The sequence below is a fragment of the Ranitomeya imitator genome, chromosome 4 (assembly GCF_032444005.1).
Source record: "Ranitomeya imitator isolate aRanImi1 chromosome 4, aRanImi1.pri, whole genome shotgun sequence".
NCBI lineage: Eukaryota > Metazoa > Chordata > Amphibia > Anura > Dendrobatidae > Ranitomeya > Ranitomeya imitator.
Window position 1 is genome coordinate 437559837 of NC_091285.1, and position 25679 is coordinate 437585515.

General features: G+C 44.7%; 1 protein-coding gene across 6 annotated transcripts in view; it reads right to left on the reverse strand.

The window, feature by feature from the left end:
• Nucleotides 1-25679, reverse strand: part of MYO9A (myosin IXA) — a 183037-nt gene that overhangs the window by 19865 nt on the left and 137493 nt on the right. For all 6 annotated transcript variants that reach the window (XM_069765609.1, XM_069765605.1, XM_069765608.1 and 3 more), the window contains one exon: nt 4144-4336. In XM_069765609.1, coding sequence (XP_069621710.1) covers nt 4144-4336 — 193 coding nt within the window. The remainder of the gene's footprint in view (nt 1-4143; nt 4337-25679) is intronic.

Here is a 25679-nt window from a genome sequence, read left to right on the forward strand (position 1 = left end):
TCAAATACTATTTTCAACATTGCAGGTTCCCTTTAACATAATTCTTTTTTTATTTTTAAATCACATAGTTTTTATTAAAGCATATGACACGCAAGTAACACCGTCTGATACATTTTCCAGACAGGTACAATGAATACAAAACCGATGAATCAATTTTCATTTTACGTTAACAACGCTCTTACCCCATAACCAACCCCCCCTTCTCCCCTCCATTCCCCCAATCCCCTGCCCTTTGTCTAATAAAACCATCTGAAAACATCACCTCTTGAAAAGTGATACCAGGCTTTACAAAAGCACACCTGTACATGTAGAAGTCTCTCCAGAAGAAACTACACGACACCCATTCTATTCTGCAATAACTCAGCAGACGCCACGCCTGGATAATCCATCCATCCGCCCCAGACATTTTCAAATTTTGTATTCGACCTCTCTTGATGTAGATATTCCTTTCCATAAGGACAATAAAATTTATTTTGTTAAATTCCTTTTTACCTGGTGGTCTTTCATCCAACCAATGCATCGCAATAAGCTTCCTCGCAGCACACAACAATCTTGCAATAGCCAACCTTCCACATTCATCCGTAGCAATGTCATTCATACAACCCAGGAGGCAAGTCAGCGGGCTGCGCACCACATTTATCCCCGTCACCTCTTGAATCAAGTTAAGTACCTTTACCCAAAAGGGCTGGAGGCAAGCACACGACCACATCATATGTAACAAATCAGCACCTTCCTCACTGCACCTTGGGCATTTTGAGTCACCTCTCAGTCCTGCCTTCATCATCCATGCTGGGTCCTTTACACCCTATACACCAGGTATAACTGTGACACCCTCTTAGCCTCACTCAAGGAAGCCCTGGGGATGTATTGTAGTATGGACTCCCACTGGGACTGAGACAAAGGACTTACGTCCGCCACCCATTTTTCCCTTAAGGTACCGTCACGTTTAGCGACGCTGCAGCGATCTAGACAACGATGCCAATCGCTGCAGCGTCGCTGTGTGGTCGCTGGAGAGCTGTCACACAGACAGCTCTCCAGCGACCAACTATGCGAAGTCCCCTGGTAACCAGGGTAAACATCGGGTTACTAAGCGCAGGGCCGCGCTTAGTAACCCAATGTTTACCCTGGTTACCAGTGTAAAAGTAAAAAAACAAACAAACACTACATACTTACATTCCGGTGTCTGTCCCCCGGCGCTCTGCTTCCTGCACTGACTGTAAGCGCCGGCCGGCCATAAAGCATAGCGGTAACAATGAGCCCTTCCCCACCGTGTATTCAATGATTATCCCAGCTGAATAACTTTGTTCTGGTTCTCCCCAACCTACCATATGCTGGCATTGGGATGCTGTATAGAAGATCCATGGATTAGGGACTGCCAGATCACCCACATCCTTTGTCCTTTGCAGATGTTCTAATTTAATGCGTGCCCGTCCACCCTTCCAAATTATATCCCTAAATAAAGTATTGATCCTATAAAATTTACTCTGAGGCAACCACACTGGAGCATTATGCAATATATAAAGGAGCTGAGGCATAAGTATAATTTTGATCAGATTGACTCTACCTGAGACCGATAGAAATAGCTTCTTCCAGGCTTCCAATCTTCTGCTGAAACTTCCCAAGCAAGGAAGTCAGGTTGAGCCGCACATAGTCCTCTATAGTGTCCGAAACCACGATGCCCAGATATTTAAACTCATGTACCACCCTTAAGGGGATCCCAGGGTCAAGAGTCAGAGGAGCTGCCACATCCATGGGCAACAACACAGACTTATCACAGTTAATAAATAATCCCGAAAGAGCCCCAAATTTAGTAATGCTGTTCATAACTGCCCCCTGAGACTCCTGCGCATCCTCCAAAAACAATAACACGTCGTCAGCATACAGGGCTTTTCTTCATAGTTTCCATATCTAAATCCCTTTATGTCCCTATCCCTCCATATTGCCACCGCCAAAGCCTCAACAGCAATTGCAAACAGCAGGGGAGACAAAGGACACCCCTGCCATGTTCCCCTATACAAAGGGAAATCCCCCGACAAGAGCCCGTTTACCCATATCTTAGCTCTCGGAGACATATACATCAGCTGCACCCATCTTGTAAATCTCTCACCAAAACCCAGAGCCTTCATGTCCACAAATAGCGCCACTCCACACTATCAAACGCCTTAGCGGCGTCTAAAGACACCACAACCCTCCGACCCATATTATTCGCCTTTACCTGCATATTAAGAAACAATCGTCTAAGGTTACATGCGGTAGAACTATTGGGCATAAATCCGGATTGGTCCTGATGTGTTAGTATTGTTATCACCTTGTTAAGATGATTAGCCAATATCTTGGCCAGTATTTTTACATCTTTAATTAATAACGAGATTGGGCGATAAGAAGCCGGATCCTTAGGCTATGTGCACACGTTCAGGTTTTTTCGCGGTAAAAACGCTATAAAAACTCATTAAAAACACATACATTATGCATTCTATCATTTAGAATGCATTCTGCATGTTATGTGCACATGGATGCGTTTTTTTCCACGAAAAAAACGCATCACGGTAAAAAAATGTGGATTTTCTGCGTTTTTCCCGCAATTCTATGCATTTTGGAAAAAACGCACAAAAAACGCACAAAAAACGCGTTAAATCGCGGTAAAATCACGGTAAAAACGCATGCGGATTTCTGGCAGAAATGTCCGGCTTTTGTCAGGAAAATTTCTGCAAGAAATCCTGACGTGTGCACATACCCTAACCCTGTTTTGGCAACACTACAATTATTGCCTCATGTATGGACTGCGGCAAGACCTGACCAGCAGCATACACCTCCAACAAAGCAGGAAGCAGTACCTCTTTATATTTTTTATACACCTCCCCGGGGATCCCATCCACCAGTAGGGGCTTTATCATTAGGCATAGAGGCCAGTGCGGCGTCAAGCTCCTCCAAATTAAATGGCTCCTCAAGAAGTCCCCGATATGCAGCTGTAAGTCTGGGGAGCTGTACCGCTGCCAAAAAACCATCCACCTCCTCCATCGTTGGCTGTACCCGTGATTTATAAAGATCCGAATAATACTCCGTCATCACTCCAAAATTGCTTTGCAACCAGTATGATCCTTCCCATCCTTTCCCTTCAAAGCGACTATATGTGTGGTGGAGTCTCTCTGCGCCGCCACTATTCTAGAAAGAAGATGACCCGCCCTGTCCCCCTCCTCAAAGTATTTAGCAGTTTGAAACAATCTCCTATGTTCCGCCTTTTTCATTGCCATCTGACATACTGCGCTACCTTCAACCTTCCCTGTGCCTCTGGGGACTGATCGTTGATTAGTGCCTTCTCATCCTCCTCCAACTCTCTTAACATCTGATCCTTCCCATTTCTACCTTGACTCGGGAAATCTCTTTAATGCAGAGCCCTCTGAAATAAGCCTTCATAGGCTCCCATACCATCAATACCGAAGCCGACCCAGTATAATTTTAAAATATTCCCTAATGTCCCCCCCATGTGTCCATCTAAGTCAATAAGTTGTAGCCAGAACGGATTCAGCCTCCACATGCACCCCCTAGCAGGTACAGATCCCACTCCCTCAAGTATCACACTCATGGGGGAATGATCCAATATTGTTCTAGCCATATATGTTACCTCTCCAGCAAGGCCCAACATCTGTGTATTGCCCAAGGCCAGATCTATTCTTGACAAAAAAGCAAAGGAGGACGAAAAACATGAATATTTGTACAAACCCGGGATGAGAAATCCTCCATAAATCATGCAGAGCAGTCTCCCTCAGGACGGCACCAAATGGTGTACAATTACCACCCGATTTCAACGGCTCTCGTTTCCCCCTATCCCAGTGTTAACATAATTCTTAATATTACATCATAAAATTGTACAGAATAGTAAAGTGTTACAGCCAGGTCACATAACCAGAGACAGATCAGTAGAATGGATCCATTATTATGACATATTCAAGTGGCAACTACAAGAATATTAGTATATACAGTATTCTTTCTACATCATCCACCAGCCTCCTTTCTTTCATCCCATACCTGGCGTTATTTATTACGTAGTTCTCTGTATGCTGCCGTCGTGGCCCGCTACCTCCAATAGTTGGTCCAGGGCTGAATATAACAGATTAATAACAGTGAATGGCAAAAACTTCTCACCTGTGTCAAGGTTCTGTCTCAGTTCACGGATCTTATTATTGGAGCCTGGTTTCCGGTATATGCCCTCTGTATACAAGCCATGCATTTCAATGTAACTGATAAGTTTCTCCAACAGCACAGGGACTGTCCGATCTTCATTTGTGAGACGTGACAATTCCACCCCAAAGTGACGGTTCGAGAGCTCATGGTCATTCTAATATTAGTAAGAAAAAAAAAAGAGTGATATGGGTCACCTAAGCTCCGATTTCAAATGTATTTCTTTCTTTTCCTTATAAATTTTTCTCTTATTTGCTGACCTCTTAGCACGTGCCATATAAGACAGGCAATTTGCTCTGCTGCTATTTTACAGTCTTCTTTTATATGGCTGGAAGCCACCTTGTCATTTACTAGATCCTATTACAGGTCTACCTATTGAGGATGTTGGGATTTTACAAATTTTTTATCAATTGAAAATGTTGTGTTATCAATACAACCTCTTTCTCTTAAAGCAGCCACATCGGTGGTCAGCACATTCTCCTGCCGATCCATCTCAATGAACTCCTGTTGGACAGGGAGAGCACCTACTAGACCATCTCAATGAACCCATGACAGACATGGAGAGCACCTACTGGTCCATCTCAATGAACCCATGCCGGACAGGGAGAGCACCTACTGGTCTTTGTCAATGAATCCATGCCAGACAGGTAGCGCACCTACTGGTCCATGTTAATGAACCCTTGCTGGACAGGAAGAGCACCTACTGGTCCATCTCAATGAACCCATGAAGACAGCAAGACCACCTACTGGTCCATCTCAATGAACCCATGCTGGATAGGGAGAGCACCTACTGGTCCATGTCAATGAACCCATGCCGGACAGCGAAAGCACCTACTAGTCCATCTCAATGAACCCTTGCCGGACAGGGAGAGCACCTGCTGGTCTATGTCAATGAATCCATGCCAGACAGGTAGCGCACCTACTGGTCCGTGTCAATGAACCCTTGCTGGACAGGAAGAGCACCTACTGGTCCATCTCAATGAACTCATGAAGACAGCAAGACCACCTACTGGTCCATCTCAATGAACCCATGCAGGACAGGGAGAGCACCTACTGATCCATCTCAATGAACCTATGCTGGACAGGGAGACCACCTACTGGTCCATCTCAATGAACCCATGATGGACAGGAAGAGCACCTACTGGTCCATATCAATGAACCCCTGCCAGAAAGGGAGAGCACTTACTGGTAGAAAAGGGTTATGAGTGGCTGAAATCACCCCTCCCAAATGGTCACAAAATATTTCATAAATTTGGTGTGTGCCATAATTTGTATGTTTTTCTTTTTACATCAGAAAACTGATATAAGCATAATGATAAATGTCACCCATGAGTTTTAAAAATCCTGTACATTACTACACTTCCATCATATCTTAGAGTGTAATTGTCATTTCATTTATTTTTTTCATGAATCAATAGTATACGTGAAAATAAAACTTTGCAATATACCTTATCAGAGAAATATAGGTTTTTATTTTTCTGGATTTATCTACCACTTTGTAATCTATATATTCAATGGTAAAATCTGTATTAAGTGAATATAGATTTTCACATTACTGAAATAGGAGATGGCAGTTACTGCTGGTAACACTATGGAGTGGAGAGGGAAGTTGGAAGAAGAAGGAGCTGGAGGCAGACACAGACATTCTGCTGCAAGTTCACCTAAATTCAGTTACACATTAAACTTTTTTAAAAATTTTAACTGTCATTTCAAGAGAACCAGAAACAGAATGTCTGTGTCTGCCTCTATCAGAACAACATATTCCCCCTCCACGCTCCATAAAATACAATGAGCACAAACGGTCATCTCCTATTCAAGTAATGTGAAAACCTGCAATCACTGAAAACAGATGTTTCCCTTGAATTTGGAGTATAAAATAAAAAAAAAAATCAGATTTATTTGATAAAAATAGGCAACTCTGCAATATATATTATGTGTACTATTGATTTACAAAATGAAAATTAAAATGACAGGGGTTCCAGTCTGATCACTTATAGGTACGTCATGGTGATCGTGCATAGCACAGGAGCTGTGCCAGTGCGATTACCGCCGGGAGCTCAGCTCTCAGCTTACATGATAGCAGAGACCCGGTTGTCACTGCTTCCACCGTTTAGCCCCCTAAACACTGCAATCGATAACGATCGCAACATTATAAAAAAAAAATTATGCATGGTATATACAATACCCAGAAATACATATACTTGTGCAAAAAAAAGGCACACATTTGGTATCGCTGTCTCCGGAATGACCTGATCTATAAAATCATCGCACTAGTTAACCCCTAGAGTGAACACTGTACAAAAAATAAATAAATAAAAACGTGGCAAAAACCTATGCAGTTTCATCATATCACCAAACAAAAAGTGGAATAAAGTGTGATCAAAAAGTCAAATGTAAATAAAAACGGTATCAATAAAAACGCCATTTTGTCCCGGTGAAAACAAGCTGCCATAAAGCTCAGTCAGTGGAGAAATAAAAATAAGTTACAGCTCATACAATAACTTGATGCAAAAACAATTTATTATTCTATAAAATAGTTTTTATTGTGTAAAAGAGGCAAAAGATTAAACAAAGAAATTATATAAATGTGGTATTGCTGTAATCATACTGATCCAAATAATAAAGATGCCTTATTCACTTTTACCATACAGTGAATTGAATTCCTGAATTGCAAATCACATTGTATGATGTTTAAATAACTAAATAGCATTTTATTGGATGGAATAAGAATTTGATCACCTACTAACCAGCAAGAACTCTGGCTCTCACCGACCTGTTAGTTTTTCTTTAAGGCTATATGTGCACACGTTGCAGATTTCAATGCGTTATCGCAGCGTTTTGGATGCGGGGAATTGCAACAAATCCGCAGTGTATTGCACAAGCAATGTATGTCAATGGGAAAAGCGTAGTTACTCACCGATAACAGTGTTTCTCAGAGCCCATGACAGCACTACCAGAGAGAGGGGATCCGCCCTTCAGGGACAGGAAACCTGCATCAGTTTGGTTTACAGAGCATCGGAGGACCTCCAGGTTAGTGACAACTAAAAATATACAACTTAATCATATTGCTTAACAAGTGAACACCGTGTCTATATAGAAAAAACACATTTCATACAAAAGAATGTGCTCACCGCACACGTGATGAGGGGGGGGGGGAATAAGCGATTGCTGTCATGGGCTCTGAGAAATACCGTTATCAGTGAGTAACTACGCTTTTCTCAGTCACCCATGACAGCACTACCAGAGAGAATTGCAGGGATTATTGCTTTAGGGAGGGACCACAGCCTGCAAGTCCCTTCTTCCGAAGGTTAAGTCAGATGAAGAGGCCAGGTCTAAGCGGTAGTGCCTAAAAAAGGTTGAAGGTGATGACCAGGTGGCCGCCTTACAAATTTGATCTAATGGTACCTCCGACCTTTTGGCCCAGGAGGTCGCCATAGCCCTTGTAGAGTGGGCCTTCAGACCCTCTGGGACTGTGTTCCCGGTGGACGAGTACGCCAAGGCTATCGCATCTGTTATCCAACGTGCTATAGTGCCTTTAGAGGCTCTGAGTCCTTTTCTGGGTCCCTGGAAGCAGATAAAAAGAGACCCTTCCTTCCTATACTGTTGGGTGGAATTTATATACTGAACTAGACACCTTCTCACATCTAATGTGTGGAATTTTTCTTCTTTCTTCTTTCTAGTGTCTGGACAGAAGGAAGGAAGGATTATTTCCTGAGACCTATGGAATGTGGACGCTACTTTTGGTAGATAGGCAGGGTCTGTTTTTAGTACAACCTTATCATCCAGGATTTGTGTAAAGGGAGGGTTTGCAGACAGGGCTTGGAGATCACTTATTCTGCGGGCCGATGTTAGGGCTATCAGGAGGGCAGTTTTAAGTGATAGAATTTTAAGGGGTATTGATTCTATGGGCTCAAACGGAGATTCTGTTAAAGCGGACAAGACTAGGTTCAAATCCCAGGTTGGTAATCTATGTATAGTTACAGGTTTGGACCTTGCGGCTGCTCCGACAAACCGTATTACCCAAGGGTTGGCCGCTATGTTTTCACAGTACAATGCTCCTAGAGCTGCTATCTGCACTTTTAAAGTAATTACCGAAAGGCCTAGGTCAAATCCCTTTTGTAGAAATTCTAATATTTCAGGAACTGGGACCCCGTCTTGCAACCTTACCCCGGAGGAGGACAAAAATCTTTTCCAGGTTTTGCCATAAATGTTTGTGGTCACAGGTTTTCTACTTTTCATTAGTGTAGAAACTAACTTGTAAAACCCAAAATATATTTATTATAAATCTCTTTAAAATGCCACCAAATGCCACCATCAGGAGGGCGTTAAACTCATCAGGAGGGCGTTAAACTCATCAGGAGGGCGTTAAACTAGAAGAAGAGGGGACAGGAAGAAAAACATTAGACTCGAACAAAGACGACCCAGGAAAACATACTCAGAAGGGAGGTAAGAACATTTCTAAAACAATCCACAGTGAGGAGATTGGAACAAAACAAAATCCTCTAAACTGCATGCTCGCAAACGCCAGAAGCCTGACAAACAAGATGGAAGAACTAGAAGCAGAAATATCTACAGGTAACTTTGACATAGTGGGAATAACCGAGACATGGTTAGATGAAAGCTATGACTGGGCAGTTAACTTACAGGGTTACAGTCTGTTTAGAAAGGATCGTAAAAATCGGAGAGGAGGAGGGGTTTGTCTCTATGTAAAGTCTTGTCTAAAGTCCACTTTAAGGGAGGATATTAGCGAAGGGAATGAGGATGTCGAGTCCATATGGGTTGAAATTCATGGAGGGAAAAATGGTAACAAAATTCTCATTGGGGTCTGTTACAAACCCCCAAATATAACAGAAAGCATGGAAAGTCTACTTCTAAAGCAGATAGATGAAGCTGCAACCCATAATGAGGTCCTGGTTATGGGGGACTTTAACTACCCGGATATTAACTGGGAAACAGAAACCTGTGAAACCCATAAAGGCAACAGGTTTCTGCTAATAACCAAGAAAAATTATCTTTCACAATTGGTGCAGAATCCAACCAGAGGAGCAGCACTTTTAGACCTAATACTATCTAATAGACCTGACAGAATAACAAATCTGCAGGTGGTTGGGCATTTAGGAAATAGCGACCACAATATTGTGCAGTTTCACCTGTCTTTCACTAGGGGGACTTGTCAGGGAGTCACAAAAACATTGAACTTTAGGAAGGCAAAGTTTGAACAGCTTAGAGATGCCCTTAATCTGGTAGACTGGGACAATATCCTCAGAAATGAGAATACAGATAATAAATGGGAAATGTTTAAGAACATCCTAAATAGGCAGTGTAAGCGGTTTATACCTTGTGGGAATAAAAGGACTAGAAATAGGAAAAACCCAATGTGGCTAAACAAAGAAGTAAGACAGGCAATTAACAGTAAAAAGAAAGCATTTGCACTACTAAAGCAGGATGGCACCATTGAAGCTCTAAAAAACTATAGGGAGAAAAATACTTTATCTAAAAAACTAATTAAAGCTGCCAAAAAGGAAACAGAGAAGCACATTGCTAAGGAGAGTAAAACTAATCCCAAACTGTTCTTCAACTATATCAATAGTAAAAGAATAAAAACTGAAAATGTAGGCCCCTTAAAAAATAGTGAGGAAAGAATGGTTGTAGATGACGAGGAAAAAGCTAACATATTAAACACCTTCTTCTCCACGGTATTCACGGTGGAAAATGAAATGCTAGGTGAAATCCCAAGAAACAATGAAAACCCTATATTAAGGGTCACCAATCTAACCCAAGAAGAGGTGCGAAACCGGCTAAATAAGATTAAAATAGATAAATCTCCGGGTCCGGATGGCATACACCCACGAGTACTAAGAGAACTAAGTAATGTAATAGATAAACCATTATTTCTTATTTTTAGTGACTCTATAGCGACAGGGTCTGTTCCGCAGGACTGGCGCATAGCAAATGTGGTGCCAATATTCAAAAAGGGCTCTAAAAGTGAACCTGGAAATTATAGGCCAGTAAGTCTAACCTCTATTATTGGTAAAATATTTGAAGGGTTTCTGAGGGATGTTATTCTGGATTATCTCAATGAGAATAACTGTTTAACTCCATATCAGCATGGGTTTATGAGAAATCGCTCCTGTCAAACCAATCTAATCAGTTTTTATGAAGAGGTAAGCTATAGACTGGACCACGGTGAGTCATTGGACGTGGTATATCTCGATTTTTCCAAAGCGTTTGATACCGTGCCGCACAAGAGGTTGGTACACAAAATGAGAATGCTTGGTCTGGGGGAAAATGTGTGTAAATGGGTTAGTAACTGGCTTAGTGATAGAAAGCAGAGGGTGGTTATAAATGGTATAGTCTCTAACTGGGTCGCTGTGACCAGTGGGGTACCGCAGGGGTCAGTATTGGGACCTGTTCTCTTCAACATATTCATTAATGATCTGGTAGAAGGTTTACACAGTAAAATATCGATATTTGCAGATGATACAAAACTATGTAAAGCAGTTAATACAAGAGAAGATAGTATTCTGCTACAGATGGATCTGGATAAGTTGGAAACTTGGGCTGAAAGGTGGCAGATGAGGTTTAACAATGATAAATGTAAGGTTATACACATGGGAAGAGGGAATCAATATCACCATTACACACTGAACGGGAAACCACTGGGTAAATCTGACAGGGAGAAGGACTTGGGGATCCTAGTTAATGATAAACTTACCTGGAGCAGCCAGTGCCAGGCAGCAGCTGCCAAGGCAAACAGGATCATGGGGTGCATTAAAAGAGGTCTGGATACACATGATGAGAGCATTATACTGCCTCTGTACAAATCCCTAGTTAGACCGCACATGGAGTACTGTGTCCAGTTTTGGGAACCGGTGCTCAGGAAGGATATAATGGAACTAGAGAGAGTACAAAGGAGGGCAACAAAATTAATAAAGGGGATGGGAGAACTACAATACCCAGATAGATTAGCGAAATTAGGATTATTTAGTCTAGAAAAAAGACGACTGAGGGGCGATCTAATAACCATGTATAAGTATATAAGGGGACAATACAAATATCTCGCTGAGGATCTGTTTATACCAAGGAAGGTGACGGGCACAAGGGGGCATTCTTTGCGTCTGGAGGAGAGAAGGTTTTTCCACCAACATAGAAGAGGATTCTTTACTGTTAGGGCAGTGAGAATCTGGAATTGCTTGCCTGAGGAGGTGGTGATGGCGAACTCAGTCGAGGGGTTCAAGAGAGGCCTGGATGTCTTCCTGGAGCAGAACAATATTGTATCATACAATTATTAGGTTCTGTAGAAGGACGTAGATCTGGGTATTTATTATGATGGAATATAGGCTGAAATGGATGGACAAATGTCTTTTTTCGGCCTTACTAACTATGTTACTATGTTACTATGTAACCTGCGGCTGCACCAAAAAAAACTAAACAACAAAACACACCGTGAAAAAACTAGTGTTGGGGGGAAAAATAATCCCTAAATGGTACCTATACTGATGGCTGCCTATCAGTGGGGGTTGGCGCCCTAGGGGGAACGTTGTGGCGCCCCCGCTCCACGATGGCTTGCCCTGAGGTCCCTAAAAAACCCTAATATTGCCAATGGGTCCCTCTACCCACGCAATAATGATAAACTGAAGGTACCCCTAATTCACTAGACATACAGTTAGGGCCAGAAATATTTGGACAGTGACATAAGTTTTGTTATTTTAGCTGTTTACAAAAACATGTTCAGAAATACAATTATATATATATAATATGGGCTGAAAGTGCACACTCCCAGCTGCAATATGATAGTTTCCACATCCAAATCGGAGAAAGGGTTTAGGAATCATAGCTCTGTAATGCATAGCGTCCTCTTTTTCAAGGGACCAAAAGTAATTGGACAATGGACTCTAAGGGCTGCAATTAACTCTGAAGGCGTCTCCCTCGTTAACCTGTAATCAATGAAGTAGTTAAAAGGTCAGGGGTGGATTCCAGGTGTGTGGTTTTGCATTTGGAAGCTGTTGCTGTGAGCAGACAACATGCGGTCAAAGGAACTCTCAATTGAGGTGAAGCAGAACATCCTGAGGCTGAAAAAAAAGAAAAAATCCATCAGAGAGATAGCAGACATGCTTGGAGTAGCAAAATCAACAGTTGGGTACATTCTGAGAAAAAAGGAATTGACTGGTGAGCTTGGGAACTCAAAAAGGCCTGGGCGTCCACGGATGACAACAGTGGTGGATGATCGCCGCATACTTAATTTGGTGAAGAAGAACCCGTTCACAACATCAACTGAAGTCCAGAACACTCTCAGTGAAGTAGGTGTATCTGTCTCTAAGTCAACAGTAAAGAGAAGACTCCATGACAGTAAATACAAAGGGTTCACATCTAGATGCAAACCATTCATCAATACCAAAAATAGACAGGCCAGAGTTAAATTTGCAGAAAAACACCTCAAGAAGCCAGCTCAGTTCTGGAAAAGTATTCTATGGACAGATGAGACAAAGATCAACCTGTACCAGAATGATGGGAAGAAAAAAGTTTGGAGAAGGGAACGGCACATGATCCAAGGCACACCACATCCTCTGTAAAACATGGTGGAGGCAACGTGATGGCATGGGCATGCATGGCTTTCAATGGCACTGGGTCACTTGTGTTTATTGATGACATAAGAGCAGACAAGAGTAGCCGGATGAATTCTGAAGTGTACCGGGATATACTTTCAGCCCAGATTCAGCCAAATGCTGCAAAGTTGATTGGACGGCGCTTCATAGTACAGATGGACAATGACCCCAAGCATACAGCCAAAGCTACCCAGGAGTTCATGAGTGCCAAAAAGTGGAACATTCTGCAATGGCCAAGTCAATCTCCAGATCTAAACCCAATTGAGCATGCATTTCACTTGCTCAAATCCAGACTTAAGACGGAAAGACCCACAAACAAGCAAGACCTGAAGGCTGCGGCTGTAAAGGCCTGGCAAAGCATTAAGAAGGAGGAAACCCAGCGTTTGGTGATGTCCATGGGTTCCAGACTTAAGGCAGTGATTGCCTCCAAAGGATTTGCAACAAAATATTGAAAATAAAAATATTTTGTTTGGGTTATGTTTATTTGTCCAATTACTTTTGACCTCCTAAAATGTGGAGTGTTTGTAAAGAAATGTGTACAACAACTCGCGAAAATTGTGTCACTGTCCAAATATTTCTGGCCCTAACTGTATATCACACCTATATATAGGGAATCCTCAACCCCAACGCCGTGAATTTAAAAACAAGATGAGAACATGTGATAGGCTATTGATGGACGTAAATGATGCGATTTAAACGCCTAGTCAGTCTATCTTGGACCAGATGCCAATTGGCATCTATATTTGTATTGAAAGATATTATCTATCGGGCATGCTGCCCATTTGAGGTATATTAATTAGTCCATGGGACATGATGCTGTCTGTGACCCACTGTGCAGGTGCTTATGAATTGCAGCTATCAATGCTATATAGACTCCTGGTCCAAGATAGACTGACTAGGTGTTTAAATCACATCATTTACGTCCGTCAATAGCCTATCACATGTTCTCATCTTGTTTTTAAATTCACGGCAGGGAATCCCTTTTGATAGGTTGCTGGGATTCAACCACCAAGCTAGGGAATGAATAGTAGGTAAACTTAGAGTCATGCGACCCTCTAACCGTCCCCTTAGCAAATTTTGGTTTCTTAAGATGTCCCACTGGAGAGGTCTCGTGTGGAGCTGTGCCCATTGAACTGCTGGAAGGCAAGCAGAGAGGGACCCCAGTAATGACATCGCCTTCCTCAGAGACATGGAAGGGTTTGAGCGAGCTTCCGACACTAGATTTATTATCCTTTGTCTTTTCTGGACTGGGAGGCGACATTCTTGAGAAATAGAGTCCAAGGTGAGACCCAAAAATTCCTGAACCCTGGTTGGTTCTAGTTTTGACTTTTGAAGGTTCACTAGCCAGCCTAATTTTTTTTTAGAGTATCTATCGCTCTTTTGCATTGCTGACGGCAGAGATGGGCCGAGTTGCTCACAATCAGAAAGTCGTCCAAATATGGAACAATCAAGATGTCTTTCTCTCAGATATGCCATCATCTCTGCTATCAGTTTGGTGAAAATGTGGGGTGCAATTGATATGCCAAAGGGAAGAGCTCTGTATTGATATTCTCTTATCTGTCCTTTCATGACTACTGCCAGTCTGACAAATTTTTGAGAGTTCTTGTGGATGGGGACGTGATAATACGCATCGCTGAGATCCAGTACTATCATAAAACAGTTTGGAAACAAGTTTTTTATTGTTGACTTTATTGACTCCATTTTGAATCTCTGGTTCCTTACATAAGTAATTAACTTCTGTAAATTTATTATAGTCCCGAAGGTCCCATCCGGCTTGGGAACCAGGAATAATGGGGAGTAAAATCCTTTTCCTCTCTCCAGAGGGGGGACTTCCTGGATGACAGCTTTGTCTATCAGTTTTAAGATTTCCAGTTCCAGAGCTACTTGTTGTTGAGGAGAGGACCTCAATGGTGTTACCACATAGTTTCGGGGGGGGGAAGGGAGGGGGGTTCTATCGCGTGAGGAATTTCTGAAAAGGAATCCCAGATCTCTTCTTTTCCCATCTGTTTTGTTCCCTTGGTGGTCTTTTCCTAAAAAATTTCCTATTCCGAAAGGGCCACTTAGTGAATGTTGGGGCCAGGTTGGGAAACCCTTTCTTTTTGTCACCTGCTTTCTGCAGGATATTGTCCAGAGTCTCTCCAAAAAGAAACTTGCCCTCACATGGGATTGAACAAAGCTTTTGCTTAAGTCTGTAAATCACCTGGCCAGCTCTTTAGCCATAAGGTTCTACGCGCTGTATTCGAAAGAGCTGCAGATTTAGACGCTAGTTTAATTGAGTCGGCCGATGAATCTGCCAAAAACGCCGCTGCTCCTCTAATCATAGGGATAGATTCTAATACTTTATTTCTCGGCACCCCATCCCTTAGCTGTTTTTCTAAGTTATCAACCCAAATCATTAAGGATCGTGACGTGCAAGCAGCTGCTATGGCTGGTCTTAAACATCCCCCTGCCGACTCCCAGGCCCCTTTAAGGAAGGTATCTGCTCTTTTATCAAGAGGATCTTTCAGGGTTCCCATATCCTCAAATGGTAGTGCAAATTTTTTTAAGGCCTTAGCTACCGTAACGTCAAGTTTGGGGGCTTTATCCTATGAAGTAGAAGCCTCCTCTTCAAAGGGATATTTTCTTTTTATAGAGAGAACCGATGAGTTCTTCCTCTCTGGTTTTTCCCACTCTTTTTTAATTAACGCTTGTATGTTTTCATTAAGGGGAAAAACTTTACGCTTCTTTTGGCATAGTCCTCCAAACATAATATCCTGGACTGTTTTGTCAGGACGAGGGTCCAATACCCCCATAGTTGATCTTACTGCCTTTACAAGGGCGTCAACCTCATCTAGGGGGAAGCAATGACGACCTCCACTCTCATTATCCAAAGAGAAGGACGAGTCCTGTGTATCTGAGTTTCTACTCTCAGAGCTGGAAGAGTCAGAGTTCAGATAAGCAATAGGTTCTTTCCTATTAACTTTCTTTTCACCTTTAAGGGAATTAAACACAGTTTCTACCTCTGATTTAATTACGGATCGTAACTCAAAGGCGAAGTTTGGGGTCTCCTCAGAGAGGACCCGTCCTATGCAGGAGTCACACAACTTCTTTTCCCAAGATTGCGGTAAAACTTTTTCACACAAGGGGCAGGTTCTGTGGTTTGTTTTCCCCGTTCTTTTTCTTGCCCAAGATAAATGGAGAAGAGGGAACCCCAATTACAAAAGTGAACTTTCACGAAGATCACTCACCAATCTGACGCAGCCACAGGTACCGGTTCTGGAGGAGGGGTCGGATCCTGAAGTGTGAGATCCGTAGGTGGTTTACCACACTGGAGTTCTTGCTATGCTACGTGGAATGGTTACCGGACCGAGAACCCCCGGTGTCAGCAGAAGTTCGTTTCTTCTGTACATCCGGCTTCGGTCGCTGGTGGTGCCACTGCTGCTGCTGTGGCGGCGGCTGGAGCTGCTGGTCGCTGTCTTCCTTGGTACTACCTTGGGACGGCATGCAGCGAGGAGCTTCCATATCCACCATTCTTTTAAAGCTTGGCGCTTATTGCTAGCCCCTCCCCCTGTGGCTGCTTTACTGAGGAAGCGCTTTTTTTTTTCCCCAAAAAAAAACTCTTCTGCGCATGCGCGCGCTGTCGGGGACTACTTCCGGTGTGGCTCCATCTTGGAATCCAGGCGTCCTCTGTGCGGCAGGTCCCGGGAGCCCCTAACTCCTATCCGGAGTGGCGGCTGCGCTTTCCCCCGCTCACGCTCCGGACCCATCGGTCGTAGCCGTGGCGAATTAGGACACCGCACCAGCCGTGGCAGGGGCATCCCCGCTGCCAGAACTCGGACTGGCCGGCTCCGGATTCCTCGGTCGGTCTTCAGATATCCTCGGTCGGTCTTCGTATACGCAGCTACCGTCCTAGTAGGTTCCCTGTCAGGGACAGGAAACCAAACTGATGCAGGGGAGAGGTACGGCCCTTTTTATCCTGTAGGTTTCCTGTACTTGAAGGGCGGAAACCCTCTCTCTGGTAGTGCTGTCATGGACGACTGAGAAATTGAGAATTTTTGTGCACATGCTGCGGAAAAAAATGTGCAGATTTGCAGCGTTTCTACACCCATTGACTTCCATTGTGTCAGGCCAATCCGCAGCAAAACCGCAGGTTTAAAAAAGATCTGCGGTTTTGCTGCGGATGTGGCTGTGAGAAACGCTGCAGATCGGGAGGGAGAAGTGTGTGTGGTCCGAAACTGTGTGTGTGCGGAAAAGATGTGCGTGTCTGTGTGTATCTGTGTGTGTGTTTGTGGGTCTGCGTGGCTGTGTGTGTGTGTGTGTGTAGGCAGGCATCATCCGATGGGACTACTAGTCCCATCCGGCTATGCCTGCTACAGTGACAGCTAGCTGGAAGATGGGACAGTAGTAATCCCATCACCCGGCTACTGTGTTCAAGTGTAAAAAAAAAAACAAACAAAAAAAAACCACATACACACATATACAGTATAGACATACAGTACATTCAACATACAGTACATTCTCACCATACAGCTAATCCCCGAAGCCCTCGATCACCTGTAACAAAATTAAAAATAATAAACCAACGGCATACTCCCTGATCCGATGTAATCCATTTAATAACGAGTGTCCCACGATAATCTCCAGTGGAGAGCTGTCGTGACCGCTCTCCATTGGCTCCGATGATACAATTACGGAAGGTATCCTTCCACACTGTATCCCTCCGCCGCTGTAAGTGCAGAGTTCATACTGTCACTTGCAGCACCGCTGCGTTGGGAAAATTCTCACGCAGCAGTGCCATAAAGTGAGAGGCCATTGAACCCTCAGCGATAACACTGCAGGAGCCATTGTCTCCTGTCAGTGTATCACTGGAGGAACTATAGAGCTGTCACATCTCCCAATGTGACAGCTCTATAGGGGAGATCGTCGTGGGACACTCGTTATTAAATGGACTGCGTCGGACCAGGGAGTATTTGTGTTGGTTTATTATTTTTTCTTTTTTTGCAGGAGATCGAGGGCGTCGCATGGATTGGCTGAACATTAAAGATGGCAAAACTGTGTTGCGTTTTAATTCATTGAAATAATTTATTCTGGTTGTGTCTCAACTATAGGGTTAGTAATGGATAGGTATCTTATTGAACCATGTCCATTACTAAGCCGGCTTGATGTCACCTTCCAATTCAAATGTGGCATCAGCCCCCAACTATTAACCCATATGCCACCGCTACAGGGCAGTGGGAAGAGAGAGGCTAAATGCCGGAATTGACGCATCTTACAGTTGCGTCATTTCTGGGGTGGCTGTGAGCTGGAGTTTGTAGCTGGGGGGGCAATATCCATGGTCCCTTCCTAGGCTATGAATATCAGTCCGTAGCTGTTTGCATAGCCTTTTCTGGCTATAAATTATAGGGGGACCCCAAGTTCATTTTTTTTTTTTGGGGGGGGGGGAAAGTGTGGGGTCCCACTATTTTAATAGCCAGTAAAGGCTAAATATACAACTACGGGCACGGGCTGAGATTCATAGACTGGGAAGATCCATAGGTATTAACTAGTGACGAGGGAGTGTACTCGTTGCTCAGGTTTTCCCGAGCACGCTCGGGTGATCTCCGAGTATTTGTTAGTGTTTGGAGATTAAGTTTTCATCGCCTCAGCTGAACGATTTACAGCTATTAGCCAGGCTGAGTACATGTGGGGGTTGCCTGGTTGCTAGGGAATCCCCACATGTAATCAAGCTGTCTAGTAGCTGTAAATCATTCAGCTGCGGTGATGAAAATTTAATCTCCGAACACTAACAAATACTTGGAGATCACCCGAGCGTGCTCGGGAAAACCGGAGCAACGAGTACACTCGCTCATCACTAGTATTATCACTCGCTCATCACTAGTCGCTAGCTTTCCCTCTCTGGCGCACAAAAAAGCACGGGACCCCACGCCATTTTTTTTTTTCATTTTTTATTTAAATTAAACAGATATTGCGTTTAAGGCCGGGGTCACACTTGCGAGAAACTCGCACGAGTCTCGCACCTCAATACCCAGCACTGCCGCCGGCACTCGGGACAGGAGTGTGCGGCTGTATGTATTTCTATGCAGCTGAATGTACCGTCCCGAGTGCCGGCGGCAGTGCTGGGTATTGAGGTGCGAGACTCGTGCAACTTTCTTCCAAGTGTGACCCCGGCCTAACAGAGATTTTGTTTGTGTGTGTGTGTCTTTACTTACCCTTTATGTACCATTTTATTATGTTTATTAATAAACATCGGGCTTGGTATTATCTATCTATCTATAGATCTATCTATCCATCTATCTATAGATCTATATATCCATCTATCTATAGATATACCTGTAGATAGATGATATATAGATCTATAGATAGATAGATCTATAGATAGATGGATAGATAGAAGCCCTCCTACTCTGCACTCTTTACCTATTAATCATAAATTGCACATGTTTGAACTCATTACCTGTATAAAAGGCCCCTGTCCACACACTCAATCACACTCCAACCTCTCCACCATGGCCAAGACCAAAGAGCTTTCTAAGGACACTAGGGACAAAATTGTAGACCTGGGATGGGCTACAAAACAGTAGGCAAGCAGCTTGGTGAGAAGGCAACAACTGTTGGCACAATTATTAGAAAATGGAAGAAACACAAGATAGCTGTCAATTTTCCTCGGTCTGGGGTTCTATACAAGAACTCGCCTTATGGGACAAGGATGATTCTGAGAAAAGTCAGGAATCAGCCCAGAACTACATGGAGTAGCTTAGCCAGTCTCCAGACCTGGACCCAATAGAAAATCGTTGGAGGGAGCTGAAACACAATGTTGCCCAGTGACAGCCCCGAAACCTGCAAGATCTGAAGAACATCTGTATGGAGGAGTGGGTTAAAATCCCTGTTTCAGTGTGTGCAAACTTCTTCAAGAACTACAGGAAAGTCTGACCTCTAACTGCAAACAAAGGTTTCTGTACCAAATATTAAGTTCTTTTTCTATTTTATCAAGTACTTATTTCATGCAATAAAATGCAAATTACCATATATAATTGAGTATAAGCCGACCCGAGTATAAGCCGACCCCCCTAATTTTGCCACAAAAAAACTGGGAAAACTTAATGATTCGAGTATAAGCCTAGGGTGGAAAATGCAGCAGCTACTGGTAAATTTCAAAAATAAAAATAGATACCAATAAAAGTAAAATTAATTGAGACATCAGTAGTATAAGTGTTTTTGAATATCCATATTGAATCAGGAGCCCCATATAATGCTCCATACAGTTCATGATGGCCCCATAAGATGCTCCATACAAAATACGCCCCATATAATGCTCCATACAGTTTATGATGGGCTCCATAAGATGCTCCATATTAAAATATGCCCCATATAATGCTGCACAAATGTTGATTATGACCCCATAAGATGCTCCATACAGACATTTGCCCCATACAATGCTGCACAAATGCTGATTATGGCCCCATAAGATGCTCCATAGAGATTATATTTGCCCCGTATAATGCTCCACAAATGTGGATTATGGCCCCATAAGATGCTCCATAGAGATATTTGCCCCATATAATACTGCACATGGCCCCATAAGATGCTCCATAGAGATATTTGCCCCATATCATGCTGCACATGGCCCCATAAGATGCTTCATACAGATATTTGCCCCATATAATGCTGCACATGGCCTCATACAGATATTTGCCCCATATAATGCTGCACATGGCCCCATACAGATATTTGCCCCATATAATGCTGCAAATGGCCCCATATGATGCCCCATACAGATATTTGCCCCATATAATGCTGCCCATGGCCCCATAAGATGCTCCATACAGATATTTGCCCCATATAATGCTGCACATGGCCCCATAAGATGCTCCATACAGATATTTGCCCCGTATGCTGTTGCTGCGATTAAAAAAAAAAAAATAAAATAAATCACATACTCACCTCTCAGGCCCCCGGCACTTGCTATATTCACCTGCTCCCCGTTCCACCGCCGCTGTGTCTTCCCGTCCTATGCACCGACGTTCAGGCAGAGGGCGGCACGCACTAATCGCATCATTGCGCGCTCTGACTGGAGCATCACTGCGGAAGACGCAGCGGCGCCGACGGTGGAACGAGGAGTAGGTGAATATCGCGCACTTCCCCCCGTTATACTCACCTGCTCCTGGCGCCGTCGCTGCACGTCTGTTCCCTGGCGCCGGCAGCTTCTTCATGTAGTGAGCGGTCACATGGTACCGCTCATTACAGTAATGAATATGCGACTCCACTCCTATGGGAGTGGGGTCCATATTCATTACTGTAATGAGCGGTACCATGTGACCGATCGCTACAAAGCGCCAGGGGCAGGTGAGTATTATTACACAGCTCCATTCCCCCTCACCTGCTGACCCCTGGGTATGACTCAAGTATAGAACGAGAGGGTTACTTTCAAAGTGGGCTGAAAATCTCGGCTTATCTCGGGGACGGAGATGAAATTGCACGAACAGAACTGCTTCCATGGCTGCTACCATCTGCCCGAGAATGCGCATGCTGAAACGAATAAAGTGGGAGACTGGACGGGAATGACTCCGAGCTCCCTGCTGCAAGGCCAAGGCCTTGTCTGGAGGGAGAATGACCAGACCGCGGAAAGTGTCCAGTGTCATTCCAAGAAAGAAGATCCATTGATCGGAGAGGATTTTTCGAAGTTTATCTTCCAACTCAGGCGAGAAAGAGTATCCGCCGTGAGATCGACAGACTCTTCGCAGGTTGGGTATGATGGGCCCTTTATCAGCAGGTCGTCAGGGTACGGAAGTACCACCACTCCCCTGGAATGAAGAATGGCCATGGCAGCCGCCATGACCTTTGTGAAAACTCTGGGAGCGGTGGCGAGGCCGAAGGGTAAGGCCACAAACTGGAAGTGTTCCTCGCGAAGCGAAGGAACTTTTGATGAGGAGAAAAAATTGGGATGTGGAGGTAAGCATCTTTGATGTCTATGGATGCTAGGAACTCTTCTTTTTCCATGGACGTGACAACAGAGCGGAGAGATTCCATTCTAAAGCGCCGAATTTTGACTGATTTGTTCAGAAATTTGAGACCACGAATAGGTTCGAGTAAATCCCTTTGAACCTTTGGTCTTGGGGAACCAGAATGATGACTCCATCCTTTTGTAGTGCCCATATGGCCTGGAGGAAAGCCGTTGTCTTTGGTTTGGGAGGACACGATTGGAAAAAACGTGTCGGGGGGCAAGGGAGGGGGGGAAGGGGAGAAGAAAATTCTATTTTGTATCCGGAGGACACCAGTTCCCTGACCCAGTCGTCGGAGACGACCGAGAGCCAGGCTTAACGGAACGAAAATAGGCGACCTCCTACTTTGTTGATGTCCTCCGGATGTTGCAACGAGTCATTGAGTGGAGGATCTAAGGGATCTGGATCCCTTAGACCCAGATGACCGTGTTCTGGGTTTCCCATTACGGTTAGGTCTGTATGAGACCTGGGAGCCTCGGTCCCCACGCGCACCTCGTCCTGATGCGGGGGAGAAGGATGTAGATGACCAATTGGGATTGTTGCGATAAGGCCGGAATCGAGATTGTTGTTGATACCAAAATAGCTGGGTAGGCATTTGTTGGGGGAGAAATTTACTTTTCCCCCCGGTAGCGTCCGATATTATTTGGTCTAATTTTTCTCCAAATAGGCGACCAGCTTGATAGGGTAGAGATGTCAATGAACGCTTGGAAGCAGAATCTGCTCGCCAATCTCTGAGCCACAGGGCTCTTCTGATGGAAACTGCATTTGCGGCTGCCTGTGCAGCGCAATTGGCCGCGTCTATTAAGGCATTAACTACGAAGTCCCCAGCCTGGGCTATCTGGTTAGCCAGGTTAATTGCCTCTGGGGGGAGATTACTGTCTTGGATGGTCGTGGTAAGCACCTCAGTCCAAGCGACCATGGCCTTAGCCAACCAAGAAGCCTCCTGTGGCCTCGAAGACGGAATGAGCCAAGAAGTCAATTTGGCGGTCAGAGGGGTTCTTGACTGAGGAACCGTCTGACAGAGATAGGATTGTTTTGGAAGCGAGATGCGATACTGCAGGATCCACTTAGGGAGACTGCAGCCAGTCCTTGATTAATTCCCGAGCAAAAGGGTATTTGGCCTTAATAGACTTTTGCCCCATGAAGCACTTGTCAGGGCGTTCCCTGTGTTTTTGTACGATTTCTTTAAACTCAGGATGAGTGACGAATACTTTTTGGACACGTTTTGTCTTCTTAAAAGACACTGCGTGTTCCGGAGTGGATATGGATTCCTTGTCAACCTTCAGGGTCTTGTTGACCGTTTCAATGAGAGAATCTAGAGTCTCTTGGGAAGTCGAGGAATCCTGAACATAAGAGTCCTCGGACTCATATTCAGAGTCCTTTAGGTCTCCGGAGAAGGGGAACGAGAGACTGAGCTAGCGGATGTTGAAAAGAAAGCACGCCCGTGGTCGGGGGGTAAGACATGTGTATGTTTCCTGGCACCCCGAGCCCTTAGTGACAGAGGACGCCCCCTGCTGGTGGACGGATCCGTACCATCGCCAGAGTCCTCCGCGGTCTGACTTAATGAGGGACCCCGGAGGGAATCAACTGCCTTGGGTAGGGAAGCCATAGATTGTGACAGGGAAGTGGCCCACTCAGGGGGACTAGGCTCTGCAGGGATGGCGGCGGCAGGTGGCTGCACAGAGGCCGGGTCACAATCCGCACATAATGGGGTATTGTGAGCTCGGGCAGGGCCATATTGCAAGTGGCACAAGAAGTGAAGAACACTGTGTGCTTCTTGTTAGTCTTTTTGGTCTCCTTAGGTTGAGACATAGTGTTTTTAGAGACAGGGGCAGGATATGCGCTATGGTGCAGGGAAGGGGTTAAGCTTTCTTGATGCAGCTTACCCACGGTCCTGTGCCTGTGTCCCCGGGGAGGAATTGTAGCCGCGGCGGTCCTTGTCAGTCAGCGTGCCACCTTGGGGGGCTTGTTGTCCCCGCAGAGATGAGAGTAATATGACCCCCAGATTTGCAGGGGCGCCTCTCGTCCCAGACGAGAAGCGCCGGAATAGGGGGGCGGAGCTATGGTCGTGGGCGTAACTGCAGCCTAGTCCAGCTGAAAGCCGGGGGCTAAATTTTTGGGCCCTGCCGGCGATGCGTGGCGTCGGCCGCGACGGAACGCTGCTGACCGCCGTTGACACCCGGATGACGGCGCCTCTACCCAGGGACCCGGACCGCACCTCTGCCACAGATGGAAGCGCGGTATGTACTCACAGTGCCGCTGGCAAATCGGGCCCTGGCTTCCTGTCACTGTGAAGGTGCTGATCTATGCACCAGAAGCCATCCATCTTCCTCTGTCCCCCGAGGGGGGCTTTAGTCGTGGGGCTGTGTGACGCCTTCTGATGTGGGCCTTGTCTCAGGTGTCGGGCCCCGGAGAGGAACATGAGAGCCGGGCTCTATGTGCTCGCCGCCTTGCAGGGGGGGAGATCGGCCCATAAAAGGAACCGTCGCCCCAGTAAAGTTATAATCGCCGTGCTCGCCTGTTGATGGTTCGGGGGAGAGCGGACCCTAAAAAAGGAATCTGTCGCCCCCTTCACTCCGTTAAGTAAAAAATAAAAATTTACAGAAAAATAAAATTTTAAAATAAAAATAAAAATCAGAAAGTTGGGGTCTGAAAACAAACCGAAATGCCTCCTACAGACACTAAGCAAGAACTGGTTTGAATCCTAGCCAGTCAAGGGGTGTATACTGCAGAGGAGGAGTTAATCTTTCTGTGTTAACTTAGGCTACTTTCACACTAGCGTCGGATTCGGCCCGTCGCATTGCGTCGGGCCGAGATTCCGACGCTAGCGTTTGTTGTGCCGCACAACAGGTGCAGCGAATGCATTTCTCTGGCGCATCCGCTGCCCCATTGTGAGGTGCGGGGAGGTGGGGGCGGAGTTCATGCCCAGTATATGTGAGTGGAATTATAACCTACCCCCTCTCCTCTTATATAAAACCTCTCTATATACAATGGCATTGCATTTATTGTCTAAGACATGGTAAATCTTAGACTTTCACTGTGTATACTTTTTTCAATTGTTGACAGTTAATTGCTCTGCCATTTGTGCATTAGATAGGTTTCTTTATGCATCCAGTGTTCAAGAAGGCTTGCGGGTGTCGGAGACGAATATTGCCACTTTTCCTGTGGCATATCCCTATATACATTAGCATTTGCAAACATTGTCAGGCATTTATCATGTGTTATCTTTCCAGCTATATTTTTACTATCCTCACGCATTGCCTTACTTTAGTACTGTACCATGGCACTAGAAGCTTCGATGATACTGTATTTAGGGACCGATGATATAAATAAAACACCTTTTTGGCTTCAACATATGTGTTTTCCGCCGATTCAGTAAATCTCTCTGGAAGGGGACACTATTTTTCCACCTTTATTGTCTCCTTTGTGCAATATGTCATTGGGCGAGTTGGAGTCACTGTGGCTAAGCGGCCCCTTCTGGCCATTTTAGGTGGCACTTATTATTACCATCGCTTCGTATTTGAGCTTGAGAATCCCCTCTCATAAATGCCTGTATTATCCTCAAATATCCACTCCGTGCGCAATTTACGCATGCGCAGTTGTTGTTGTATACAGCTATTTCAGCTGCCCTTTAGGTATTTCTCCTCCTTCGGGGGTGGAGTTTTGATATCAGCGCGGGCGCAGTAATGATCCGCTCGGCCATCTTTCTACTCTTTTGTGCACCTTATCGCACCCCTGTATGCGATACCTTGCGCATGTGCATTAATCTCGTTTTGGCTATCTCTTATAAACGCATATATACCACCTAACTATTCACTACAAGCAATTCACGCATGCGTAGTTGTTATATTATATAAGTATTTCAGCAGTTTTAGAGTCTTTCTCTTCCCCTTAGGGGGTGGAGCCTGATATCAGC